Source organism: Triplophysa dalaica, chromosome 8 (genome assembly GCF_015846415.1).
Source record: "Triplophysa dalaica isolate WHDGS20190420 chromosome 8, ASM1584641v1, whole genome shotgun sequence".
Taxonomy (NCBI): Eukaryota; Metazoa; Chordata; class Actinopteri; order Cypriniformes; family Nemacheilidae; genus Triplophysa; species Triplophysa dalaica.
In genome coordinates, this window is record NC_079549.1 from 24,448,401 (window position 1) to 24,474,973 (window position 26,573).

A 26,573-nucleotide genomic window follows, 5' to 3' on the forward strand; every position below is an offset into this window, starting at 1 on the left:
GATTTTTTTATGATTAAGTATCAATTAAGTATTTAGTCGATTTTTAGTAGATTGCAGTCAGATTATTCTCAGCGAACTTTACGAGGTGCATTTATGCTTTTAAAACAGTATTAAAGGAGTTCTCAAGTATGCTGGACTATTTAAAGAAGATGTTTTGTGAAGAAATATATAAGTTGTGATAATTTGTTGGTTTTCTTGTCAACTCATAGTGGGTTAACTGAGAAATAACATGCGTGACATCACCACTGGGGGGTGCCATTGTTTCACAAACCAAAATTACGGCCAACAAATAATAACACAACAACCGATACTAATATTAAATAATACATTTAATTTAATTAAAAAAAATGTATTTTGCCTAAGAGGTTTCAAGACACTGCAATGCCAAGCTTTTTTGCCTTTTAAGGATCTTAATATATAAAATAAATAATTCATATTATTTAATGGTTTGACAATCATTATATTTAGAGACAAGCAATCACAAATAACGGGACAAACTATTTTATTATTTCATACCAGGGCATTATTCACAATTCGGAAAAATAAAAATGGATTACAAAACGTAACTATCACTGTACATTAAGATAAACACATTTTGAATGAACTTTAAAATGAAATGAAAATCTATCAGCTCATGCATAAAGTGCAGTAAAAGGTGCTATTTAATCTGCAAAACCTATAAATCCTTTCTAACAAAGTAATGAATTCCTTATATTATTGAACGCAGTTTTAGCTTGCACTGTTGTGCTCTATTCAGCACAAATCTTGAGTACAAAGGGAAGATTTTCACGAAACTTAAATTTATACATAATCACGCTTTGGCATCTTTATTTAATGTGTCATGACAAGCACAGCAATGTAAGGGGACAATGAAAATAAAACCGAACAAAGAGGGTAAAATAGTACGTCAGAGTTCCTTGCAGTGTTAAAAGGTCAAAGGTAAGATAGAAAAAGTGCAAGTACAATATATGGCTGTTTTCAGAATGGCACACCACTATCACACTGCACACCTACTGTCTATTATATAGAGTAAGTACAGCAGTATGGTTATATTGTGCACAATGTGCAAGTTATGAGTATCCAGACGACCTTTTACATTCGCCAAAATGTACAGTACTTGGAATACTGGATCCCACAATGCATTGCGCTTGACCCTCCATTTCCAGTGTGACGAAAAACAGGAAGTGACATCAACTGCAAACTCTTTCTTGACTCTTTTGATTGGATGGCTAAAAGGCCAACATTTACATACAAACTTAAAAAATGCGAAAAAGGACGATCCATTTTTATGTGACTACTAGCAAAGTATGTTTCGTGCAAGAATGCTTCCTTTCAAAGTCCATTTATCAAACAAAACTACAGGCGGTGTACAGAACGTCCTACCCAGTATTCAGTAAAGTTAGTGTTCCATTCTGAACAGAGCCAATGTTTCAGGAAGAGAAGACGAGCACCGTGGCAGGTCTGTTTCATACTAATATTGAGAAAACACTCAAATGAATCACGTGAGTGCAGAAGACTCGTTGGACTGTAACTCGACGTGAAGAATTAGTTTGTACTCAGTTCACGAGGTTCTTATAAACCCCTTTAGTACACTCACATAAAGTGACATGAGGTGCATGACATAGGAGAAAAAGATTCATAAATAATTCTGTTCAGACGACATCAATAGGTGTGATTCAAGGTGCTTGATTCTGGAATGCAAGTGAAGCAAACGATATGTTCTTCGATGAACACCAGGAGAGTTCTCTTCGTGTCGTTTTACACCTCAGATTTTGGCGATTCAGATTATTTACAGCATGTGAAGAACCTCACATGAGATTTAGTTCAGATGAATGCATCCATCACAGTGTTTCTGCAGATTCATAACGTATAAGAAAGTCTGATTGTCGATCTAGCCACATATGACATTTTAAAAGGTTGAACGTACATGTGTCACATGACCAGTTTGGAAAGGCCGTGTTTCTGTAAAAAAAAAGATAATTTTTCAGCAAACATTGGACTTTTTCAACACTTATCTCATCTCATAGTCTGACTTTACTATCATTCTAAAAGTGCTAAAACGAATAAGTGACTTTTGTCCACTAGTGATTGATTGACAGGTGAGTAGGCGGTCCTTCAGGATGTACTGACTGATGTTAAGTCCAGGTGTAAAGGCGCATCTCTTCATTCCCGATGGTCACTGACCTCCAGATGGTCAGGTATGGGCAGACCCGTGAGCACGGTCAAGCACTTGTTCCACACGCTGAAGACGGGACAGATGGGCTGAGAGAAGGCGATGTCGAAGGTGTGCAGGTGTTGCGTGCCAGCGGCGTCATAGAAAGCCAATGACCCGGTGTCGTAGTCCAGCAGAACGCCCAGACGCCGCATGTGAGGAGACGGCTCCACCGGGAACTCTTTGCCGTTATGCCTCCCGGCCCACGAGGTGTTGCAGCGACACAGCACCCACGACGCAGAATCTTTGCCCACCCATCCATGTTTGGGGGCTGACTTGTAGGCGATGCCAATGGCAAACCTGGAAGAATTAGAGGAGTGTGTGTCGTCACTTACATGTTTATTAAAATGTTAAGATTTAATTTGAGTTGAAAAAAAAAATGACCATGTGCTTCCTCCGATCAGAACCTCCCAGTAGTGACGTCCGCTGTCGATGTAGACGTTTCCAGTGACTCCATAGTTCCCAGAGCTGCCGAAGCGGTCCTGTGCGTGACTCTTCATGGACGAGGCCTCGTCCCGTTCCACGGTCAGATTGTCATGTGACACCTTTAACTTCCTGTGTGCCGACTTGGGGTCCAGTTTAAATGGCTGACCTGCATTCACAAACAGATCCATTAACATTCCTCCGCAGTGTCTCGGGATAATAAAGACGTGTTTGTCTACTTCAGGTGACTGCTCAGGTGGGACAGATGAGACAGTAAACTCACTGTTGGTCTTGAGTTTGCCGGGCGGACTGCTGCGACTCCCGGCCTGGTTCATGGCTTTCACGATGAAGATGTATTTGGTTCCGCACTGAAGGCCGTGAACTGTGTAATGGTTCTGTTTGATGTTGGGCACGATCATCCAGCTCTCCATGGAGTTACAAAGACCTGCAGCACCACAAATTAACATAAGGGGGGAAAAATCTAGTTGGGCTGGGAACACTGTTTTCAAGTGGCTCAGCTGAAGATTTTTTATACTTTACAAACGCCTGATAGAATGATGTGAACATTTTGTAAATTTATAAAAAAATATTGATGTAATACGATCTGAGCAGAACTAGAAAATATGAACATATCACACCAGTCCTCAGGTCTTTACACTGGCTCCTAGTTAAATTTAGGATTGATTTTAAAGTATTATTACTGGTATATAAATCATTCAATGGCCTAGGACCTCAATACATTGCAGATATGCTCAATGAATATAAACCCAACAGATCACTCAGATCACTAGGATCATATCAGCTAGAAATACCAAGGGTTCACTCAAAGCATGGCGAATCTGCTTTTAGCTATTATGCCAGCCGCAGCTGGAACCAGCTTCCAGAGGAGATCAGATGTGCTCCTACAATAGTCACTTTCAAATCCAGACTCAAAACGCATCTGTTTAGCTATGCATTTAATGAATGAGCACTGTGCCAATGTTCGTCCGACTGTCTGTACTGTACTGTATTTTACTTTTATAAACTGTTTTTAATTACTCTTATTTCTTTTTATTATTTTAATTTCTTCTATGTAAAGCACTTTGAATTGCCACTGTGTATGAAATGTGCTATATAAATAAAATTGCCTTGTCTTGCCTTGCCTAATAATCAATAGAAAAGTTTAGTTCTGATTTTTTTATAGTGCAATTTATCAAAAATAAATGTTAATAATTTAATAATAATTTTGATAGTTTAATAATAATTGTAATAATTTCACATGTATAATAAAAAAAGATATTTATATCTTTGTTATAAATCATTTAAATTTGACATTTTTGCAGACACTTTCATCCAAAGTGACTTGAACTAGATTTAATCATGTATCATTTAAACTCTTACATGACTTTAGAAAAATACATTTCCCCGAAAAAAAAACATACTGTTTGGGAGCATCATGATGGTTATTAAATACATAATTTTTTATTTGTCATTGAACTGCAGTATTCTTGTAAGTATGTGGTGACCTTATTCAATCAGTAAGTCTTTCTGTCTTCAGCGCTCCTCTGTCATCTACATTCATACAGCATTAAACACCCAAACCAGCTTTACACTAAATCTCCTCAATGAACTGGACGACACGTTTAACACGATTCTGCAGAGAAAATGTTTATGTTTTAAGTCAGAAAATGCCTGGAGTTCTAATCTGATCACGGCACAAACGCATTTGATTTCTCTCTCATGGGTTCAGAATCTGTCCTGATTCTCTCTCAGTGAACTTACTGAGGATGTTGGCCTGGCCGGTGCAGATGGTGTACTGAAGCTCATATGAAACAATGCTGAATTCATCCTCTGAGGTCCAGTGGACGGTGATGGTGTCATGAGATGCCGTGCACAGCTCCTCGCGGATGGTGGGTGCGTTTGGAGCTGTGACAAAACAAATATTCCAGAAACATGTTAGTGACGGTCATTGATGTGGACGATTCAAGGCTTCTTTAAGCATCTGCAGAACACAAACACAAGCACATTATTTTAGCGCTCACACGTTTCAGAATACAGTAACGCAGAGTCGAGCTGGAAGCGTTGTAGGGAAAACACATGTTTAAAGCGTTCTCCACAAGATGTACTTTGTAAGTAAAAGAAACCGCAGTGACTTTGCCTTCTCAAACCCACCGTCTGAATCATTTCAACGCTCCGTCGTACTGAAATGAGCCGTGCTAATAATCATTGACACCACGTCCTGAGGGAATCAGAGCCGTCTGGAGATACGCTCCACTTAGGAATCTGGTGTAATATTTACCAGGTTTTGCTCAGATGATCTTAGAACTATGATGAACCAAAGTTATCCTTAATGGTTTTCTGAATTCCAAACTATTTGGTTAAGCAGAAACATCATTTTTAACGTATAGCGTGTGGTGGCTCTTATCTTGGTAAATTGTGGACATGACGTGTGCAAGTCTCAGAAACCACATCTTACTTTCATCCGTACTGTTTGTAAATAGATTAATAAACAACTTCACCAGGACAACAGTGATGATAAAACTTTAGGAAAATAATGTCCGACCCGTGAGATAATCCAGACACTCCAGCATCTTCTTCTCTCTGGAGAAGTCCAGCGCCAGTGCGTCGAACGTGTCGTTCAGGTTTATCTCCGGGATCAGGACCTGAGAGGATGCTGTTGCCATGGAGACTCTAGAATCACATTTCAAACACAGTAAGAACGATAACTATAAAGAGAAGGCTTTGTATGATCGTTCAAAATTTAGGAGAGTAGTCTACACCACAACTATGAGGATAATAAAACAGAAAGACTCCTGCGGGATGTTTTGGTCAGGCGTCCTCACCTCTCAGCGATGCTCTTGGCCGTCTGTAGGAAGCGTGCGTGATCGGTTTCTTTCAGAGTCTGATCGGCTTGAGTTATGAGAGATGATGATCTTTCCAAGAACTGTTTGCAGTTAGCGATCTGTTGAGCCAGCTTTCTCAAGCGCACCACCTGCAGACAGACACAAGTTAAGAAAAACATAACAGCATACGACAAACTCCTCACAAATCACATCTTCACATCCCGTCTGCAAACAAAATTCACATTTCTATGTTTTAATATGCTTTCAACAGCACATTATGAGTTTAACTGTGCACAACATAAAACTTTGGTAAATGAAATTCACTACGATTGAAAGATATCATGTTTTATAAATGAAGTATAAAATAACTGATACATAACTAGTCAATTTAGGCAAACACCTTTAAATCATAAACGTTTTTTAAGATCATAAGAGACATAAATTCTGTGAAGTGTTTCGCTGGAGTATAAGTGGCCTTTGACATTGATATGTGTTCAGGAAGGAAACAGTGCTTCCTCTGAGCAAAACTCTAAAGTCTTTGTTTCTATGCTATTGCAGAATAACTCTACATCAACACTAAACCCTCACGCTCAATGTGACAAGTGAATTAACTTTATTTCATCATGTATGAAACTATAACATTTGTTGAAATCATAGACTAAGCATCCTGTTGTTTATGTTATATTAATGTACAATAGCTTTAGATAATACGTTGTCATTTTGATGGTACCTTTCCTTCTCGTATCTTGGTGCTGATCATTTGTCTTCTCTGCTGTACGATGTTGATGAGGATGTCACACTCCTCTACCAGTTTACTCTCCTGATGAGATGCGTTATGCTAAAATCAAAACAAATCAACGAATGAAGAAATAGCGCAAATGCAAAAATAACACAAATGGGGACCATTAACCAGAACAATTTACCACAATAACTAATCTTGTGATCAAATAACAAGGTCTAATACTGTGCGTCTGCAGTAAAAGGTGTTAAAAAAAAACTGCACAGATAACCTTAAATGACTATAATTTCAGATTATATCAAATTTAATGAAATGCACATATTATGTTTTCTGTGTTCAGTAATGTCATCATTAATGTTGTTTATCATAAAAACACTCTGTTTGAGTTATTATCTTTGTCTATTGTAGTTGTGATGTTAATTTAATTTCACTGAGTTGTATATGGGTAGTTATACCATGGTCTATTTGAATACTCAATTCTGATTGGCTGGAGGATGTGCATTAAAACCCTTTAACGCACGGGTAGCTTCAGTCAGTTTGATTACATTTGAAATTACCTTACAGAATAACCGTCATTTTCATCTGTTTGATCTAAAATTACACTTTAAACATCAATAAAAGCTTAAACTTGGCAAATGACCATGGTATAAGCGGGATAATCCACATCTAGTTGTGCATTAAAGGATTTTAATGCGCTTCGTGTCAGGTGGTTCCAGGCCTCCATGTCAACTATTGGGATTATTCCTTACTTGAGAAATAAATTTTAGACAGCCAAAGTTGATAAAAATATTACAATAAGATAAACCTTGCTCTTATGCTATTTTATATCATTCATCTACATATTAAGAACATGTAAAGTAATATATTGTTAACAGTTTGTTTTTCAAATTTTTTGCTATGGCGGCTATTTTTATGTATTATTTTGTATGTATAGTATATATTAGAATTATTTATCTTCTTATTTCTTTTTTAGTTTCCTGCTTAAAGTCCCAATCAACTGGAAGTTGCGACCGTTTTTACTTCCGTATTTTGATGCAGTTTCGAGTGAAATGGGGTGCGTCTGAAATCGCCTACTTCCAGACTATATAGTAGGCGGAAATTAGTATGAGTCATAATAGTATGTCAGTATGCAAAAAACAGTAGGCGAGAAATACCCGGATGGTCTACTGCTTCCGCCGACATTCATGAGAGTAGATTGGATGGACACTTCTCTATCCCATGATGCCAAGGAACTGAGCAATGGTCAAATTTCAAAAGTAAATCAAATAAATATAACAGAAAGCTTCAAGCCAGACGTCTGTTTCTAATGAAAGTGCCAATAAATTACTTTCTCGTGACTAAATTATGTTTTTATCAACGCTCAAGTGTAGGATGTTGTTAATACGTCATAGGTCAAAGAGTTTTCGGGTCACATGACCATAAAACATGGCAGACATAGTGTGCAGAAATATCTTCATACTACTCTCATTCTACATAGAACGTACTGTTTTTATGGCCGATAGGTCCTTATTCAAATTCAGTACGTACTGTCACAATATGCCACAGTATGGAATTTGAAGGGGAGGAGTTAACGGATGCTCCGCCCAAGCCGTCTAACATACCTCATAAAAGATGTATAGTCACTACAGGAAGGAAGAGCACTTTCAGATTTTAGCTAAAGATTTTGAGGGCACAAGAATTTTAAAAATAGAATGACCCACAATGATAAACTATTTACAATAAACGCTGCAATATTTCATGAAAAAATAGACATTGTTATTTTTTATTTCACTTGGACTTTATCATCAGGGTAATTGACTGTGAATGAAAATAATCCTTTTAGGCTAATTTATGTATATTGTTAAATAATGTACATGGTCCCTTTTAAAATAAAGAAATAAATAGTAATGAATAAATTATATTATCACAGTATTAACCAGAATAAATAGTTGTTCCATCAAGTAATATAACCGTATAGGTGTAAAAAAGCAACTTGTCACAGATTCATTTAATAACATGAGAATTTTTTTATTTAGTAAGTAATTATAAAGAACATATCAAAAATCCAGTCAATATAAAAAGACATGACTGATTCATATTTAAATTCAGCAGTCCGTGGCTTTACCTCCACATGTTGACAGGTCTGGATCAACTTTCCCATCAGGTTTTCCAGCTCATTGTTTCTCTTGATCAGATTGCTGAGGTTGGAATCCAACATGTGCTGAAAAAAGAGCAACAAAGCCACAAGATTATCAAAACATCATTTTATAATGTCAATACAGAACACCTTCAGAAGAGCTGAACACAAAATATCCTACATCCATAATGATGTTTGAAGAGGCCGGTGGCTTGAGCTCGTCTGTTTAAAAAACAGATTTTCCAGACTGATGCTTATATCAAACGTCATGTGACAGACCCCACGGCCCTCCAGCACTAAACCCACAGAGAGAGGAGAGGAGGGGGGATCAAGCGTCTGACACGGATTAGGAATTATAAAAGTAGATCAAATCCATCTGCAGTTTATGTCTCCATTATGAATCCTGATATTTTACCATTTTTCAAATACAAAATGGTTCATTCAAATAGTTTTAAGTAAAACATCTACAATTTTGTACATCTCTCTATTGCTTTAATGACAGCAGCGCTCGAACAGAACAAAAACTGATGATCCGTGATCTCCACACAGCATCTTTTGTGCTTCAGTGGAACCCTGTGGAAAATCTTTTGTATGAAGTTACGTAACACGGTCCGTCACAAACTCACTTATATTTGATAAGTGACCTAGAAATAGCCATGAATCATAAATATTTCCTCTTTATTTTATATCAAACGTCTTTTATTTGAATAATAAAAATGGAACGAAAGAGAAAAAATGTGCATTATACTGTGAGGAGACTGTTAGCACATTTTTGTTGAATGAATAAGTGGTCATAATAATCGAGAAATATCATAAAGATCTTTATTATCTGGCCAGTGAATGGGTCTGTGTGATATATTTACTGTATGATTTATTCCTATTAAAAATCAAATGACAGTGCACGCATGTTAAACAGGACTGAATGAGCTCAAGCGTTGATAAGCGACCACAGTGAACACGCAGCACGTGTTCAGATGCTATAAATAGATGATGAGATGAAAATCAGGTTCTGCGATTTGACACAAAATTCATCCCAGATTAATTTTTCAGAAGACACTGTCCGTGTTTATATCTGGGATGCAAACCACATAAAAAATGTAACACTTAACATTATGGCACCCTTTATTAAGCATTTATAAATGTGTTCATTAATGATAAATAAGTCATTTACAAATGCATTATGAAGCAGTTATAACGGAATGAATAAAAAGAGGGATTATAACCAAATACCTCCTAAATAGTGAGACACTTTTAACTCACATGTTATAAATGCTTAATAAATGTTTTTATTCATTATTTATTTGACTTGATGCAGATTCATTATTAACTTGATGTTGTTTTCTTATCTGCTCACTATTTAGGAGGTATTTGGTTAGAATCCACTATTTTATTCCTGCAATTATAACAGCTTTTTAATGCATTTGTGAATCACTTATTAATCATTTATGAACACATTTATAAGTGCTTAATAAAGGGTGCCTTAATGTAAAGTGTTACCGAATTTGTTTTACTTTTTTTTTGTGGTTTGCATCCAAGAAACAAACACCGACAGTGTCTTCTGAAAAAATGTATTTTGTGTTAAATCGCAGAACCTGATTTTCATCTCATCATCTATTTATAGCATTTGTAAATCCTTTTTGTGAAAAAAAAACATTTATAAATGCTTCATAAAGAGTGCTTTTAATGTAAAGTGTTACCGCAAAATCTGCAATATTTTAAAAACATGACGTTATTGAGGAACAAAGAAGAATTTCTATAAAACACCTTGAATCTTTGATCATCTTTGGAGGACACAGACACTTTTTAAAAATCTCCTTTCTTAGTTTCAGTAAAAACAGAGCAGTAACAGTGATGACATCATCCTGCACTGCACATATTTCTGTCTAATATAACTTAACGCCCCGCCCCCTCGTACAAACTACTGACAAGAGGAAAAACTTTCATCTGTCACATAAACTACAGGCTATTGGCTATTTTAAAAAGCCATTTTATGAGATTTTAAGTGCTTGGGTGTGCACTGAAATAGAGGCTTTTATCCTCTTCACTAAATCATTTATATCCTCCATGTTCAGGTGTTAAAAGCCAAAGAGAAGCGGAGAGAGAACAAGAGCTCCTATTGTTAGCGCAGATCAGATTCTCTGAGAAACTCTGAGATCATCCACATCCAGAAAACACAACGAGAGGTGTTGACGCTATCTTCAACAACATTTGTGTTGCAGTCTTTAAAACGGTCTAGTCTTTAATCATTCAAGTGTTTTTTTTCAGATCTCATGATATCACTGCAGTGAAACGTTCACTCTGAACAAAATCTGCTTTCACAGTTCAAGCGTCGGTGTGAAATCTGATCGCTGGAAATGATGACGGGGGTGTCAGACGGTTCCAGCGTTCTGATTCTTTCAGGAAGGAAAAGGGTCTTTCCAAGCCAAAGGTGCCGAACTAAACACAGCGTCCAGCCGAGGGAAAACGCCTGGCTTCCTATTTCATTCCTTCTCAATGATTTTCCACTCATTGTCTGGGCTTTAAAGTCTTACGTTTTCAAAGAAAATCAACTTTTAGCGTGCGTGACAATCCAGCGTACTTTACATTTTCTGTCTAGCGATGGACCTGTCAGAACACCTTACAGACCTGTATACCACACAGGGCACCCTAGTGACCGCTTTAAACATCTTGGAAACCTTCTAGCAACTTCAAAGTAACCCGACATGAAAAGTGATATTTCGCAATATTTCTGTCCAAGTTTACTTTTAAAATGATCTGTGGATCCAATGTTGACAGATAATGAAGTTTATTTTCTGCATAATCTGTCACAGAAGATAAAGGCAAGAAAAAGATTTGAAGTCACAAACTCAGCAAATCCATTTAGAGAAGATAAAACTAACTCGCCCTTACGTGAAAGAACAATTTAATAGAGTCAGATTATTTTAATGTCTGTTTATTGCTTTTTATAGACTTCTATAGAGAAACACGAGTGTTTGCGTGTGACGTGGTGGTATGTTTTTTATGGATGCACCGATAGGATTTTTTAAGACCGATACTGATAGTCAATTGCGTGTACTACACAATATTAGCTCATATTTCTGCGTTCAATTAATTTGAATGAAAATGAATTCGATCCATTTACATTTTAAGAGAGGCACAAGTGTAAATGTGCCTAAATTTAAGTTAATTTAAAAATATAATAAAACAACATGACAATCTTCAAAGGAGATTTTTGCTGTCCAATATTTATTTTATTTAAAACATTAACTCAAATTTGACTTAAAATGTAACATTTCTTTAACTCATTGCCTCTTTGCTGTTAATTAATAAACCTGATTCATTTTATGTGTTCGTGTCCACCAGATGCTAAAAAGTCCACTAAAGTTACACAAAACCACACCACTCTTCACACAAAGAACAAGCAGATTACATATTTAAACACTAGCTGAATAATTATTAGCGCTTTTCATATCACAATTTGAATTTTTTAAGCGGATAAATAAAAATTAATCCAATATCGGGGGTCGATACATCGGTAGATCCCAAAAAATGTTTTATGATATTTTGTATTGTTTTAAGAATGAACTCACTTTATTTCGGACTTAATGTGTCACGTCATTGGTGTTCTGAAGTGAATATATCTTGACTGGAAGTATGCTTAGACATTTTGTACTGAAAAACGCAACTAAAAACCTTTTTCTGCTGCATGAAACGTTTTACATCACCGGTTTAATTTTGCACCCCGAAATCCAGAGAAAAATGAACCAAATTCTCCTGAAACCATGAAATAGCTAAAACTTCATTGTGATATTATTCTTGTCTCAACTCTCCTTCCTGTAATGCATCTGGACATTTTTGGGGATTGCCATTAAACGTAAAGGTCATTTTTATCTGTTCTTTTACTGTAACTGATGTTTTCCAGCCCCTCGTTTACCGTGAAGAATTCAGTTTAACTCTCCCGGCGTCTCTTACCTTCAGCTTGTCATATCTCTCTCCTAACGCCGACACCTTATGGTCGCGGTGATGTCCCACCAGTTTACACAGAGAGCAGATGAGCTGCTCGTCGGTGACGCAGTACATGTTGACCTTCTCCTCGCTGTGATCGGGACAGGCCAGACCTCTGAGCCTCGAGTCTGGCACCGGCTCGGTCAGCCGGTGGCCGGTGAACGGCTTCTTGTTCGGGTGCGTGGCCCGAAGACATTCCTGACAGTACGACACCTCGCATGTGACGCAAGTCTTTACGGCGTCCTGCGGCGGGTCCTGCTCGCAGAACTGACACTGGACCGGCTCGGACGGTGAACTCATGGCCTTGACCTCATCCAGGATGCGCAGCGGGGTAGAGCGGCGGGTTTCGTCCGGGGAGTTGGGTCCGCTCAGCGAGGCCTTCTGGAAGCGGTCGATGATGTTTTGCAGCGTGACGTTGCGCTTCAGTCCGTCTAGGCCCTGCTGGTCGAGGGTGATGACATAGCGGCAGGTGGGACACTGGAACGCAGAGAAGGGTTTGGCGGACTCGTCCAGTGACGTGCAGTGGGACACCAGGATGCGGTGAGCGCAGTTGAAGCACAGACTGTGAGCGCACGGCAGCAGAAGAGGATCTTCAAAAAGCTCCAGACAGATTGGGCAGGTCAACTCCGACTCGAGTGTGTCCATCTTCAGTGAAACAATGGCAACGTCAGCGAAATCCAGGGAAGCCGTTTAGCCGTCTAGAGACACGCGAGAGACAGGAGAAAATAAGAACAGCGTTCTTCATTATTGTGGGGTCAAAATGAGCGCCTTGGTTAAAAAATGAAAAATGTCATCTAGGCTAAGATTTGCGTTGTACTGCACCCAGTCATTTTGATGTTCAAAGGGTTCAAAGGTTGAAACTATACAGGTTGAAATGCTTTAAATAAATATAACTCATGCAAAATTATATACACCTTACACAGAGTTTGTGCAAAATTATCATTCCCATAAAAAATCTGAAATACATTATATACAAATACATTCAACCACAGTTATAAAACAGCTTGTAAACGAAATATTTTGACATGATTTATGTTATATTATACCATGGTCTGTTTGAGTACTCAATAATTACCCAGATTAATACCCTATAATGCACGGGTAGCTCCAGTCAGTTTGATTACCTTTAAAATGTACATTTACATTTCATTAAAGCATTTGGCAGATGATTATATCCAAAGCAACTTACATTGCATTATATTATACATTGTACCCAAGTATGAGCAATCCCCTGGGATTGAACCCATGACCATGGTGTTGCTAGTGCCACGCTATAATCACTATTTTAAAGGTATATTAACACATAAAGAGTTTCACAGATAAAGTGTGTTGTGTTTTGGAGAGCGTCTCGTTGGTTTGACAGCTCATTGGAGCAGAAGGCTTCGGCCATAACTGCAGCGAGTACACTGAAGCTTTGTTTGTGACAAGACCAACAGCACAGATGCGATCGGACAGACTCCATCCGTCAGGATTAATCTGCTGAATTCTCTTCATTCACTCATTATGTGTGAAAAAATGAAGTTCATTACCAACAGCCTTTGAAGATAAATGAACGTACAGTAATAGCTGCTGACACGTTCGCTGAGAAACTGCTTCACAAAGCCATCAGGAAACAAAAGCCCAACTGTTTCACATTAAAAAAAAAAACCTAAAATAAGAGATACTATTTAATCTAACGCCAACACACTCTACAGCAATAGGGTTGCATTGGTTGTAACATTATTTTGATCTCATTAAAGGGAAAGTTCAGTCAAAAATGAGAATCTTTTTCGCCTTATGTCATTCCAAACCTGAGTGTCTTTCTGGAACACAAGAGAAGATATTTTGAAGAATGTTGATGATCAAACAACACTGAACTCCATTGTCTTCCATTGTATGAATACAAAACCACTCAGACATTTCCTTAAAATATTTTCTGTTGTGTTCCACCGAAGAATAAAGAGATGAGAGAGAAAAATGAAAGAATGATGAACTGGCCCTTTAAGACAGATTCATATTTGCTAAAAGGCTATATTGTTTGTTCAAGTTAGCTAATGGGTTTACTGATGTTAACAAGTGTTAGTGATTATATCATAAATCATTGTTACATTATAAACACAGTTCAGCTTTCTTTTGTCAGAAACACAGTGGCCTTCAACAAAACAAAATGTCGCTGCATTTACATATCCACCAGATTACCATACGCCCGGATAACAACTGCTAACAAACACATGATACCAAAGCAAACTTGACATTTCTGACCTATTTTTGCAATGACTCCAGTCACATAACTCATAATGTTCGTGGATGTGTGATGATGTCACTTTCCCTGAGGCTTAAAACATGAACACATGTGCAAAATACTGGAGCTGTTTGGAAACACTGTGTGTTCAGAACTTGATACCAGCTTTTGTAAGTTTATCCTGCTTAACATGAGATTCTAGTGAAAAATATCACAACCATACCTTAAACACAGGCGAAGACATTGATGATTATTGTTTACACTCCATTTTCTGAAGTTTAACATAATCATGTTGTGTCTGTTGAAACGCACATTGAGACGGTGACAGTGTGTGCCAGGATAAATGTCTGACAAAAAAAAACTCGGAGAGCAACAAACCAGATGATCTTTCACTCCTACAGACTATCGACTTTGACAAAACGAACACGCCACAAAAAATTACTTTCAACACAAATACATGATCCAAAGCCCCACAAACACACACGATCTATTAAAACTGATGCATGGAAACAGGTTCATGCATGAGGACACAGATTCAGATTCACCAACCGATGGATCTCGCGTCGCTTCCCACTTCAGAGCCATTTTCCAGCAGGAACTTCTGTCCAGATCTCCGGCGGCTCGTTTCACGCCGTGAAAAAGCTCTCGTGTCCGAGTAAGAAATCCAGATGGCGTCGTCATCCACAACAATAATCCAAACCCATCACACACACACACACAGACGCTGAGAGTCAAACGCAGCGCAACAGGAAAAGCTGCCCACGATAATTCCAGGAAAGCAAACTCCACCTATGAGAACGGCCACGGGAAACAGAGACGGGGAGTGAACCGCAGACACTCTCTATCTCTCTCTCTCTCTCTCTCTCTCTCGTCTTACTTCTGTGGCACAATGCTGCTCTTATCTGGGCTTGCTCGCCGGGGAATAAAACACATGGGACAACCCGAAAAAGCAGATGGGGAGTGTAGCATTGGCCATTTGAATGTGAATAAATGTTGACATCTGACCTCATCTCTCAACTTAATGGAGGACACGAGATGATCAAACAACGTCCACTTTATTATCAACATTAAACCCAACCCTGTGAGGGATGAGAGTTGGGTTGAAGCAGATTTGGTCGGATAATCCCGCGTTTATAAATTTGGCTTCACTGTACATGCTGTGTCTGACACACGAGTGAATCGCCTCCGTGTCTGCTGTCCAGCCCCATAAATCAGTGTTTCACTCCAGGACACAGAATTCACTTCACTGAAGATATCTGAAACTGAACACTTGAGATGAATTAATATACGAACTGCATAAGCAAAACTATTGGAGAAGCGTTTTATCTAAAAAAGTGAACTTTAATTGTACTTATTCTGCTCTCCTGATGCATGAGCTCGTGGCTGATGTTAATTATTTGCATTTAACTTGGCTTTTCTCTATGCCGTCCGTGACCCAGAATAGACCTGAGACACATTTTTGGGTCACGAAACGAGGGCTCCGCAAATATCTTAGAGCAAATGCAAACCACGTGGCTTTCACGTACAAGCCAAGAAAAAGGCGATGGTCGATCGGCCCATTAATGTCTCAAATAAAAGACCTCAGCAGCTCACAAAAACATGGAGAGAACACAATTTCATTGGTATGCATTCAGACTTTTCCGTTAGGTTCAAAGGTGAATGTCATGACTGTATACGATGCAAAATTAAATGAATGCAGTACAACCAACACTTATGAATGCTAATAAATGTGATTGTTTTACAGTAATAAGAATGAATTTTGCGTTCGTCATTATCTCTCATCGGCTGCATCATGCACTTTTATTTGTGCCGGATGTGACCCTGATACACAACATGAGCTGTCAATCAATGACACCAAAAATCCTGCTGGCACAAAACACTTACACAAAAAACACACACACAACTCAAATCTTCTGATCGTGTTGTTCTTCATCAGCATTGAGAGTATTCCTCTAATGATGATAATCTGAGGACTTTAACCAGAGATTCAGCTGGATCTGATCTTTCTGATCTCTGTCCCTGTCCTACATTCACACAGCGCCAGAGATGATCAACGCAACAGAAGGATTCTCTGGAGATAAATAAAAACAGACGCTCGCCGCATTTCACATGCTGACCTCACCGCAAAGATATTTCCAAAATTTCAATCAGATATGTGTAAATCGTTTCACTTTAGAAGTGTTCGGCGCTTCACCTGAAAATGAAAATTCTGTCATCATTTGCTCACCTTCTAGTTGTTCCAACTCAGTATAAATGTCTTTGTTCTGATGAACACTGAGAAAGATATTTGGAAGAATGCGTATAACTAGACAGATTTTCCCCCCTGTTGACTCCCCAAAATACAAAGGTGCTGAACTGTTTGCAGTCCTACATTCTTCAAAATATCTTCTTTTGAACGGAATAAAAAAATGATTAAGTATTTATCCTAGTATGGGTGTCAATGGGGGGGCAAGGTCTGTTTGGTTATAAGCATTCTTCCAAATATCTTTCTTTGTGTTCATCAGAACAACAATTATACACATTTGGAACGACTCGAAGGCGAGTGAATGTTGACAGAATTTTAGGGTGAAGTTTCCCTCTAAATAACAAAACAACTGCAGGCAAACTGCACTGAAGCTTTTCTCATAACTTTACTTTTAAACACTTAAGCGACTTTTATTAATGTGGATGTATGAGATCAGTTTGACAAATGTTGTCGTGACATAAGTATTCAATTGATTTTCTGTTCTTCACGTGTATGTTAAATCAGTGCATGTGTAACAGCAGACAATCACAGAATGTGTGTCAGAGAACAGGCTCGATGCTCCACAGGGACATCTAGTGGTAGTTATTACAACTCCACACGTGTCCCGAGATCAACTTCAGCCATGACTTCCAAACATCTGAGGTGCTGCACCCACACGGCTACTAAACGCTTTCTTACCGCCGACTGGCAACAGTCATGGAAGAGTGACTCATGGAACTGATGACACAATGATCTTCTGGCTGTTTTTCTCTTTATGACTTTCACAAATCTCAGAGAAACTGAATCTGCATTCACTCGTGTTTAAATCATGTAAAAAAACTCCAGAAGCTAGTGGGGTGTCCCACCGTATGTACATTTACATCAGAAGTTGTTTTGTGATACATGTATACAGGTGAAGGATTGTAGAATATCTCATCTTACCTGAATCATGTTGAATGTGTCCGTCTCAGACGCAAACTCTAACAGCATCAGATTCAGAAAGTCCCTCGAGCGCTCACGTTCAGTGTGTCAGAGACCTACAGCTGCTTTGTTTCTCTCAGTGTTTCAGTCCGGCTTTACTTTCTGCCTCTTTCTCTCTCTCTCTCTCTCACTCACTCTCTCTCATGCTCTCACTCTCCCTCGCTCTTTCTGTCAATTTCTCTCTCTCTCTGTGTCTCTCTCTCTCTGTCTCTCTCTCTCTCTCTCACTCTCTCTCTCTCTCTCTGTCTGTCTCTCTCTCTCTCTCTCTCTGTCTCTCTCTCTCTCTCTCTCTCTCTCTCTCACTCTCTCTCTCTGTCTCTGTCTCTCTCACTCTCTCTCTCTCTCTCTCTCTCTCTCTCTCTGTCTGTCTCTCTCCTTCACTCTCTCTCTCGGCCAGTGTATGATCACTCTTGTCAATAGAACACTTGTACCAACTGTTGTGGGCTACAGACCGGTCACTAAACCAATCAGAACACAGGGCTGGACAACTGACTGGCCACTAAGCCAATGAGAACGCAGGGCTGTGTCAAAGTGGATGTGTCTGAGTGCATCACGCAGAATCTCAGCACATGGAGAACTGTAACTTGAATTTACATATTAACAGAGAAACTTTTGGCAATTGTTATAATGTCATTTTAAAGGTGCATAACAATGCATTAAAACTACTTTTATAATGAGTAAAACATACATGCTTCAAGGAAACTGTTACCAAATTGTTTTACAACATCAGATCACAGCGACCACATCTGTCAAGATCCCAAAAACAAGCATCAAGTGTTTTGAAGCCATATGCATTATGTGCTGATGTCCTTATTAACCGGAAATGTTTTTTACATACAAGAGCTGACATCACTGACCGCAGCAGGGTAAACACAGTATATAAAGACACAAATGAATCCTGGAGGGTAAATAAAAGTGTGGTGATGTGTTCTAACACAAGTGATGGAGTGTTTGTGATGTCTGCACAACACATCATTACAGTCAAAGACCAGCCGACAAATCCACTTTAATTTCATCTCATGGCTGTCAGGTCATGTCAAGTGTTCATTCTCTAATGAGAGTGAAAATAACAGATTGGACGTGTGATGGACACTACACAACACATCATTATGACACAACATCTGTGTGAGTGAGCAGGCATGTGAGTGCATGTGTGTGTGTTTGTGTTGTGTATATGAGCGTGCATGTGTAAGCATGCGTGTTCGGTGTGTGTGTGTGTGTGGTGTATGTATGTATGTGTGGTGTCTGTGTGTGTTTGTGCGTGTGTCTGTGCGTGCGTGCGTGCGTGCGTGCTCGTGTGTATATGTGTGCGTGACTGGTGTGTGTGTGCGTGTATGTGTGTGTGAGTGGTGTGTGTGTGGTGTGGTGCGCGCGTGTGTGTGTTGTGTTTGCAGTTTGTGTTGAAAGAGATGCCAAAAGAATGTCAAAATTACCTTCACGGTTTAAATTCAGATTATGATCATGTCTTCCAGCATCGATCGTAGCAGCAGCACTGTCACTTCACAGAACACACGACACGGCAAACTGATTTTGTAATTTTTGAAGCGTGTAGATTACTTTTTGTTTTGGAAAGTTATCATCATGTGGCGAACACAGTAGATAAGACGTGTTTAGAGCCTAAAATCTTCGCGAAGTTTCGCGCTCAGGCTCACCTTGTTCGGCTGATTAAGACGGGGACGTGGGGGAAGGAGGACGTGGGTGTGCAGCAGCCGCTGATTCTGTGTTCATAATTCAGTAATTATTTTACTAAGCTAGCTAGATAAAAGCAGGTCATGTAGCAACAAAAATAAGTTTTGGAATACAGGAATAGGGCAAACTACCTTTCTTTTTGAAAAACTGTGTGACATACTGTCGACTTTGGCGTTCTCTGTCTTCTCTTGACTTCTTTTCTTTCCGTTTTTGATGCCCTGACTTTTGATGTGACATGTCTGCGTGTGTCACTGTCTGCGCCGCATCATAACAAGTCTAATTCCATAACCAAGAATTTTGCTCCTCATGACGTTTTATCTTCAGTTAAAGGATTTATTTAACAAGCAGCAGACAAATACAATAACTTGAGACGGTGAAAGTGACGATGAGTGTTCCTGAAAAAACGACACAAAGGAATATCTACTGATATGCCGTGTTCACACCACACGCGAACAATCGCGTTCCTTGCTCCTTATAACTGGCGGGAAAAGTTCGTTACTTTCGCGTTAGTGAAGTAAGATGTCGGATATTTTCAATTTGCGCAAAAGACGAGATTGATGCACGCATTCGCATCGCCTGTCGTGAGTTCGCGACTGTTCGCGTCTTTGTATTGACTTTGTATGTTACATACTTGCGCAAATCACTTAATTCGCGGTTGTTGTGAGCCCCAATTACACACTGTTATATTTTATGCAATTGGCAGACGATTTTATCCAAAGCGATTTACATACTAAAGCCTACATTTGCATGTGCAATCCTCTGGGATTAAACCCATGACGATGTTGCTAGCGCCACGATATAACCGCTACTACTACTGGAAACCTGTTAGTAAGTTTATTTTCTAAACGTTCACGAGGCCAAAAGTGCTCATGGTTGAAAAAACACTCAATTAAAGATTTCGCACACTGCATTTTACGATTTGATATGCCATCTGATATCTGAGCTTTCTGTTCTCCGGGGGAACTCTAAACAAACGTTTTGTTCTGCTCTCTTTATAAAGACACTTGGGTTTGTGTCTGGTGATGTGAAGTTACAGTCTGTGGTTAAACACTGAAGAATGCAGGAATGTGAGGGTCATCTCTTCGTTCTCATACGTCAATTATTAACATCTATCACATGAATCACTTCAGCAGATCTTTAGCAGGAATGCCATCGACACCCACAAGCGTCTCAGATGGAGTCCGATAATCTTTCTTCCACACATGAGCGCGAGCTCAGGATCGGGATCTCTGCCCGGATTCTGCATTTTTCCAGCTCTCGCTCTGGCATTATTCTGATCCAGAACCTCCTGCATAAACCACAGACTCAAAGCCGGCATGAAGGACTGGATGACGACTTGTGATGATAAAACGGATGAGAATGAAGACCTGTTAAGATATCAGTGTGATGGTTTCAGGGACACTGATTACAAACGTTTAGTTGATTTGTCTTTTTTGTTCCAGAAAACATCTCTTTACAATAGCACTGTGATGGTAACACATTTCTAATCATAATTGTAACATTTTATTTTATAAACCAAAATATCAAACTCTTTTGACTGTCTAGGTTCTTCTGAAACCGGTCTGTAAACAATCAATTTAGCGACACCCTTAGCAACCTCACAGGAACATGTTGCAGCAACTCTCTGGCATCCTCTAACAACACCCTAGCGACGGGTTAACTTGCAAAAGAACATTTTTTTCATGTAGAAATATACTTATTCCTTAAAAACACCATTTATAGGTGTGTTAAAGACAGCATGTTTGCATTTTGAAATGAAACTGGCAGCAGACCGGCAGTTGAATGGGAGGAGCTAACTGATGCTCCGCCCAAGCTGTCTAATTTATGTCATTTGAGATGGAGAGTCATTTCAGGGCGGAAGTGCATTTTCAGATTTTATTGAAAGATTATGAGAGTAAATTAATTTAAAAAAGAAATTGACCCACGTTGATTAACTATTAACTATAAACGCTGCAGTATTTCATGATAAAATAAGAATGTCTTTTTTTCACTGGGACTTTAATGCAGTACACTTTATCATTTACTATAGTAAACTGTTGTTGTATACTGTAGTACATTAAAACAATTGCTACGCTTTGTAAAACCACAGTACTATAAGATTTACTATGAAAAGATTTAAAAGCACTAAACCTGTCCCATGTATTTTACTACACTATAGTAAAATCTAAAGAATGCAACAGTATACAGATGAAAAAAGACAACTAACTCAACCACCCAAATTTTAAACTTCTTACCAGTGTAACATCCAGAATTAATGTTCAGTAAACCGCGTCCATCTCTCATGCACCTTTGCTGAACGCAATACTTTCCTCTCGTTGCTATTGGCAAATGAACGAAAGTGAGATTCAATCCAAAGGATTTCAACATTCAGCCCCTTCTCCAGATCTTTGTTTTCTTTCATTAGTTCGGTCCCTGGATACACTGGAGGTAAATATTCCTCTCGTTCAGTGAAGCTGACGCTTGAAGAAAGACGTCCAGGCCGGGGGTGACAGCGGTCAGAGACGTTTACTAATTAGGACAGAAGTATAAAAACAACGTCAGGAGGACTTGACATCACAGGGGTCGCGGCTAAATAACGTTCGCTCTCGTTCCCAGCGCTCATTTGCATGGAAATCATGCGAGACGCCGTTCACTTCTGAACAGGCATGAAAAGATACCTCACAGGACGCCACAAGGGAAGACGACAACTTCAATAGCAGTGAGAAATGTGTCTTCATTTACCCAGAATGCCTTTCACAAGATCTCGGCTTGAACCTCAGACCATGTACTGCAGACGATGCTCCTGATTATTCACGATGAGACAAACATTCAAGATTAATGCTTATGATTTCTCAATAGTTTCATCTCAGTTTCAATTTAGTCTCCGTTGTTTTGCTCTTGAGAAATAGAAACAGAATCTATTGTTCAAATGGAGGCGTAAAATGAACATAGATTGATGAGGTCAAATAATGATTTGATGAGAAACGTTTGAGTTGATATTGAGGTCTTCAATAAAATTGACTTTTGATGCAGACGAGACTAATCTGAGATCTTTTTTTAAGGGTGAACTGTCTCTTTAACATGGCTGCGTGTCTTCTGTTGTCATGGCGCTCTTTTGGCATCTCTCACACATCTTGGCACATGTGAAAAACCCCAGACTGCTTTACTCTCGAAAGAATTCTCTGGCTGCTCTCTTGCACCTTTCCGTGAAAGACCGAAGTAAAAGCAACTGGTTTTTAATTGTGATAATGACACACGACAACTGGACGAGCGACAGAAGATGCCTGAAGCTCATCTGACAGACTGACACAGAGACGGATTATGGAGCTCCGCCAGTGTCTCTGACTTCAGGTTACAGTCTCAGGTTTAAACAATCCTCCAGATAAACATCTAACAACCAGTATCCAAAACCAGCAGATACAATCTGATCATCTGGATTTGACTCATTTTTCAGAGCTGGAGGAATGCAGAAAACCCAAATCAAGTTGTGTTTAATAATGGTACTGGGTTAATACAATCACCGCTTGGGAAAAGACCAATACTTTCCTATACCAGTCAAACATTCCTATAACCAGTAACAACAGAAAACACTTACCAATGACCATAGCAACCACCCGAACACCTTAGCAACCATCTAAAGTAGTAAAGCACAAGCAGTGTGTATATGACATAATAAAACACTCTTTAAACATACATGAGGCTTATACAGTATAAACTTTGACTTTAAATGAACATTCAAGCTGTTAAGACCCTATTTAAGTCTCTTCAAGACAAACTTTTAGTAAAATATGACAAGCTATTAAGACAACGTAAGCAATATCCTCTGCTTGCTTTAATTTCCTGTCCTGCCTCCTTTTCATAAAAGTTAATGAGAAATCCACCATCACTTGCAAATGAAACTCTCTTCATAACAATGTGTCAATGACCACATGACTAAAGATCATTATTCAGTGAACTCTGAATGACATCATGTTCTATTGACAGCATTCGTCTATTGTGTTTCACTGCCGATCGACACCAGACGAGTCATCCAGAGGTTTACAAACAAAGAAATGTGTTTAACAATGTTTATGGATGCATATACATGAGGTCATTTCATAGAGATTACGCTCACAAAATACAACTATAGACTTAAAGATAAAGGTTCTTTAAAGAGTTCTGATCCACATTTTGGTTTTCCAAAGAACTGTACAGTCAAAGGCTCTTCAAAGAATCATTTCTTCATTACCGCACCTTTTTATAATCGGTTGAACCATATTCCACTGTAAAGAACCTGTTGTGCAACACTTAGGTTCTGCAAATGTTAATGGTTCTTTATGGAACCACACAGTCGCCTAAAGGGAAAGTTCACCCAAAAATACAAATTTGGTCATCACTAACTTTGGATGAACTATCCCTTTAAGAAAACCTATTGAAAGAGTATATATTGGAATACAAATCAAATAAAATGGTTCTTCACAATCACATGGATGCCATAAAAGAACCATTGGCCCAATTAGTCAAAAAATTCTAGTATAATGAACCTTTTTCTACTGTGCAGGAAATGTTTTTCTGATGTTAAAGGTACAGTTTGTAAAAAACACTGTTGGTTGGCGCACAAACAAAACAACAACAATGGCGTAGCTTGATGACGCTATGAAGAGTGTGGAATGATGGGATCTGTTGTCTTCGACTCCACCGCTGATGGCCATCAAACAGACGGGAAACAAGAAACCATGTTAGCGGATGAGGTAAAGTAATGAAGTTTTTAATATGTTGCGTACAATTAAGGTCCATAAATAGGTGACTGCTCGAAACAAGCTAGTGGCTTGCTAGACACGACTTCTGCATTTGTCCACGACACTGTTGTCATGTGGTTTCTACGTCAGTAAAGGTGGTAACAAAGGGGAACGCGGATATGACGCGATTGACAGGTCGACTGCACAGCCCCGTGTCACTGTGTAGAATGCCGATTTTCTCACGATTTACAAGTAGTTGGAAACATTTGAGATATTGTAAGTACTCAACTGAACAAAATATATAACACTGGCCTAGATATTTTATAGCAAAATCGTTACAAACTGCACCTTTAAAGCTTCTTTAGGGAACCTTACAACCACAAATGGTTCTATGGCATCATGAAGCACTTTTAAAGAGTGTATATTAAAAAATACTGATTCACTTCAAACATACTGACTTATCCAGGACTTGGGAATTTTTTTTTTTAAATCCCATTAGGAAATGACCATAAGTACCCTGATAATAAAAGAAACTAAATCTTCCCCCATCAGACCCTTGTTGAGAAATGAAATGACCTCATGTCATGAACAGCCTCCTCTCAAGCACACAGTCATTCTACTGACCATAACAAATACAATAAGTAGGTCATCGATGAAACCACAGGCCGCACAACGACACACACAAACTCACACATTAGTGTTACTTACTCTGTACTTTATACTGTATGCTGTGTGTCCACAAACCAACTGCTCTGCGAAGCCAAACAGAGATGATGTTCAGCATATGAAGAAGAAAACAATCACCCTAGCTTGCGTGTAGTTGCGTGTTGCGTTGTTCTGGATGCCCCCCGCCAGCCGTGCCCCTCCTAGTAGGCCATATGTTCAGGCAAGCATGAAACATGCAGCGGGGGGCATCTCCTCTATGCTTTATTTCACACAGTCAACTCCCACTAATAGATTGATGCTGCTGGCAATAACCCCCCGAAGTCTCGCTAAAAAAACAAAGAGCTTCAGTGATTCATCTGTGAAGAGGCCAGAGAAGTTAAGCCGGCACCGACTAACGGATGGGGGATTCCAAAACTCATTGAGCTGCTTTACTGACTACATAAACTACACAGCTATTTTGTAAATCTCATGCAAAGCTCAAAAAAAAAACAGAGTGATGTGGAACGCTCTCCACGGGCAGTTTATTCCCTGTCAAGTGTGTAAATCTCTATGTGAGTCTTTCCTCAGTAAAACAGAAAAGAAGATATTTTTAATATATAAGTGGTTTTGTTTGAACAATGGAAGTGAATGGGGTTCGGTGTTGTTAGATGATCAACATTCTTCTAAATATCTTCTGTTGTGTTCTGCAGTAGAAAGAAGCTCATACAGGTTTGACACGACATGAGGATGAATAAACGGTGAAAGAATTCCCTTTAACTTGTATAATGTGCATCATATACACAAACAGATGAACTATAATGTATTCCAAAAAATTAATTAGATGAAGCTTTTTTGTATCAATACTTTCCCAACTTTACTTTAAAAAAAATTACATTGATCAACATAACATTATACTAAAATGCAGATTTCAAGGTCTCTTTCAAACTTGTTGCAATGCATTATAGGAAAGGTTGATGGAGTTCTCATGATGGCTTTAAATGGAAACTATACTTTATAAAATGCTGGAGTGTTTTAACCCATTGCTGTGTAAAATATGGACAAACCCAGGTGCTTGAGTTAAATTAATCTGTAACACACACCGAAAACAAATATAGAGTACAAATATTTCATACAATAAAATCAATTATATTAATAATCATCACATTTTCCTTAAATAACTCCTTCGCTTTGTCCACAGTTTTGGATCGATGTTTTTATACCGAACTTGTTGCAATGCATTATGGGAAAGCATAGGCCAAATTCTGCTGTTAGTGTCAGTGATGTTGCCTACATAGACAGCTCTCTGGATTTCACACAAACATTTTTACAGATTCACTTGTGTGAATGCCATATTTTATTCCGTTATTTAAAAAACATATTTGATGTTTACAGTCATTTCTAGATGTTTTTCTCTAATGCACTTAAAACGTGTCGCAAAGTCTGTAAGGACAAATGAGGAACGGGTTTTGTCCTCTGATGGTTTTATAATTAGCTGGGAATGTCATATGAATTAACAGCTGCGAGGGCCTGTGACCACTGACCGCAAACTCATTCCTATTGCTCTCTAAATAATGGGTGAAACACACCCCATCCAACCCCATCCCATCTGAAACACATACAACACATGCACAACACAGTCAACACATCCTTATCCTCCACAGAACCTCTCTGAAACATTACTCATATGACACGTTCTACAGCAGAACTAACAAAACATCTGAGGTCTTACCTGTGTCTCCATGCTGATGATTAGAGTGATTTTCTCAATGAATGCAGATGTGTGATAGAGGAGAAAGTGTTGAGGAAAGTATGCACCCGTC

General features: G+C 38.8%; 1 protein-coding gene across 4 annotated transcripts; it reads right to left on the reverse strand.

Moving 5' to 3' along the window:
• Nucleotides 1–485: 485 nt before the first annotated feature.
• mid1 (midline 1) lies at nucleotides 486–26,573 on the reverse strand. 4 transcript variants are annotated; one of them, XM_056754614.1, is made up of 10 exons: nucleotides 26,483–26,573; nucleotides 12,264–12,994; nucleotides 8,301–8,396; nucleotides 6,188–6,295; nucleotides 5,458–5,606; nucleotides 5,178–5,305; nucleotides 4,397–4,540; nucleotides 2,919–3,080; nucleotides 2,597–2,804; nucleotides 486–2,512 (listed from the first exon to the last, which is right to left on the reverse strand). In XM_056754614.1, exons 2-10 carry the CDS (start codon nucleotides 12,939–12,941, stop codon nucleotides 2,164–2,166), a joined length of 2,022 nt encoding a protein of 673 aa, XP_056610592.1. In that variant the 5' UTR covers nucleotides 12,942–12,994; nucleotides 26,483–26,573; the 3' UTR covers nucleotides 486–2,163. The 4 variants fall into 4 exon arrangements, with proteins under 4 accessions (XP_056610592.1, XP_056610593.1, XP_056610591.1 ...); XM_056754615.1 differs by lacking the exon at nucleotides 26,483–26,573 and adding an exon at nucleotides 24,817–24,926; XM_056754613.1 differs by lacking the exon at nucleotides 26,483–26,573 and adding an exon at nucleotides 17,684–17,973.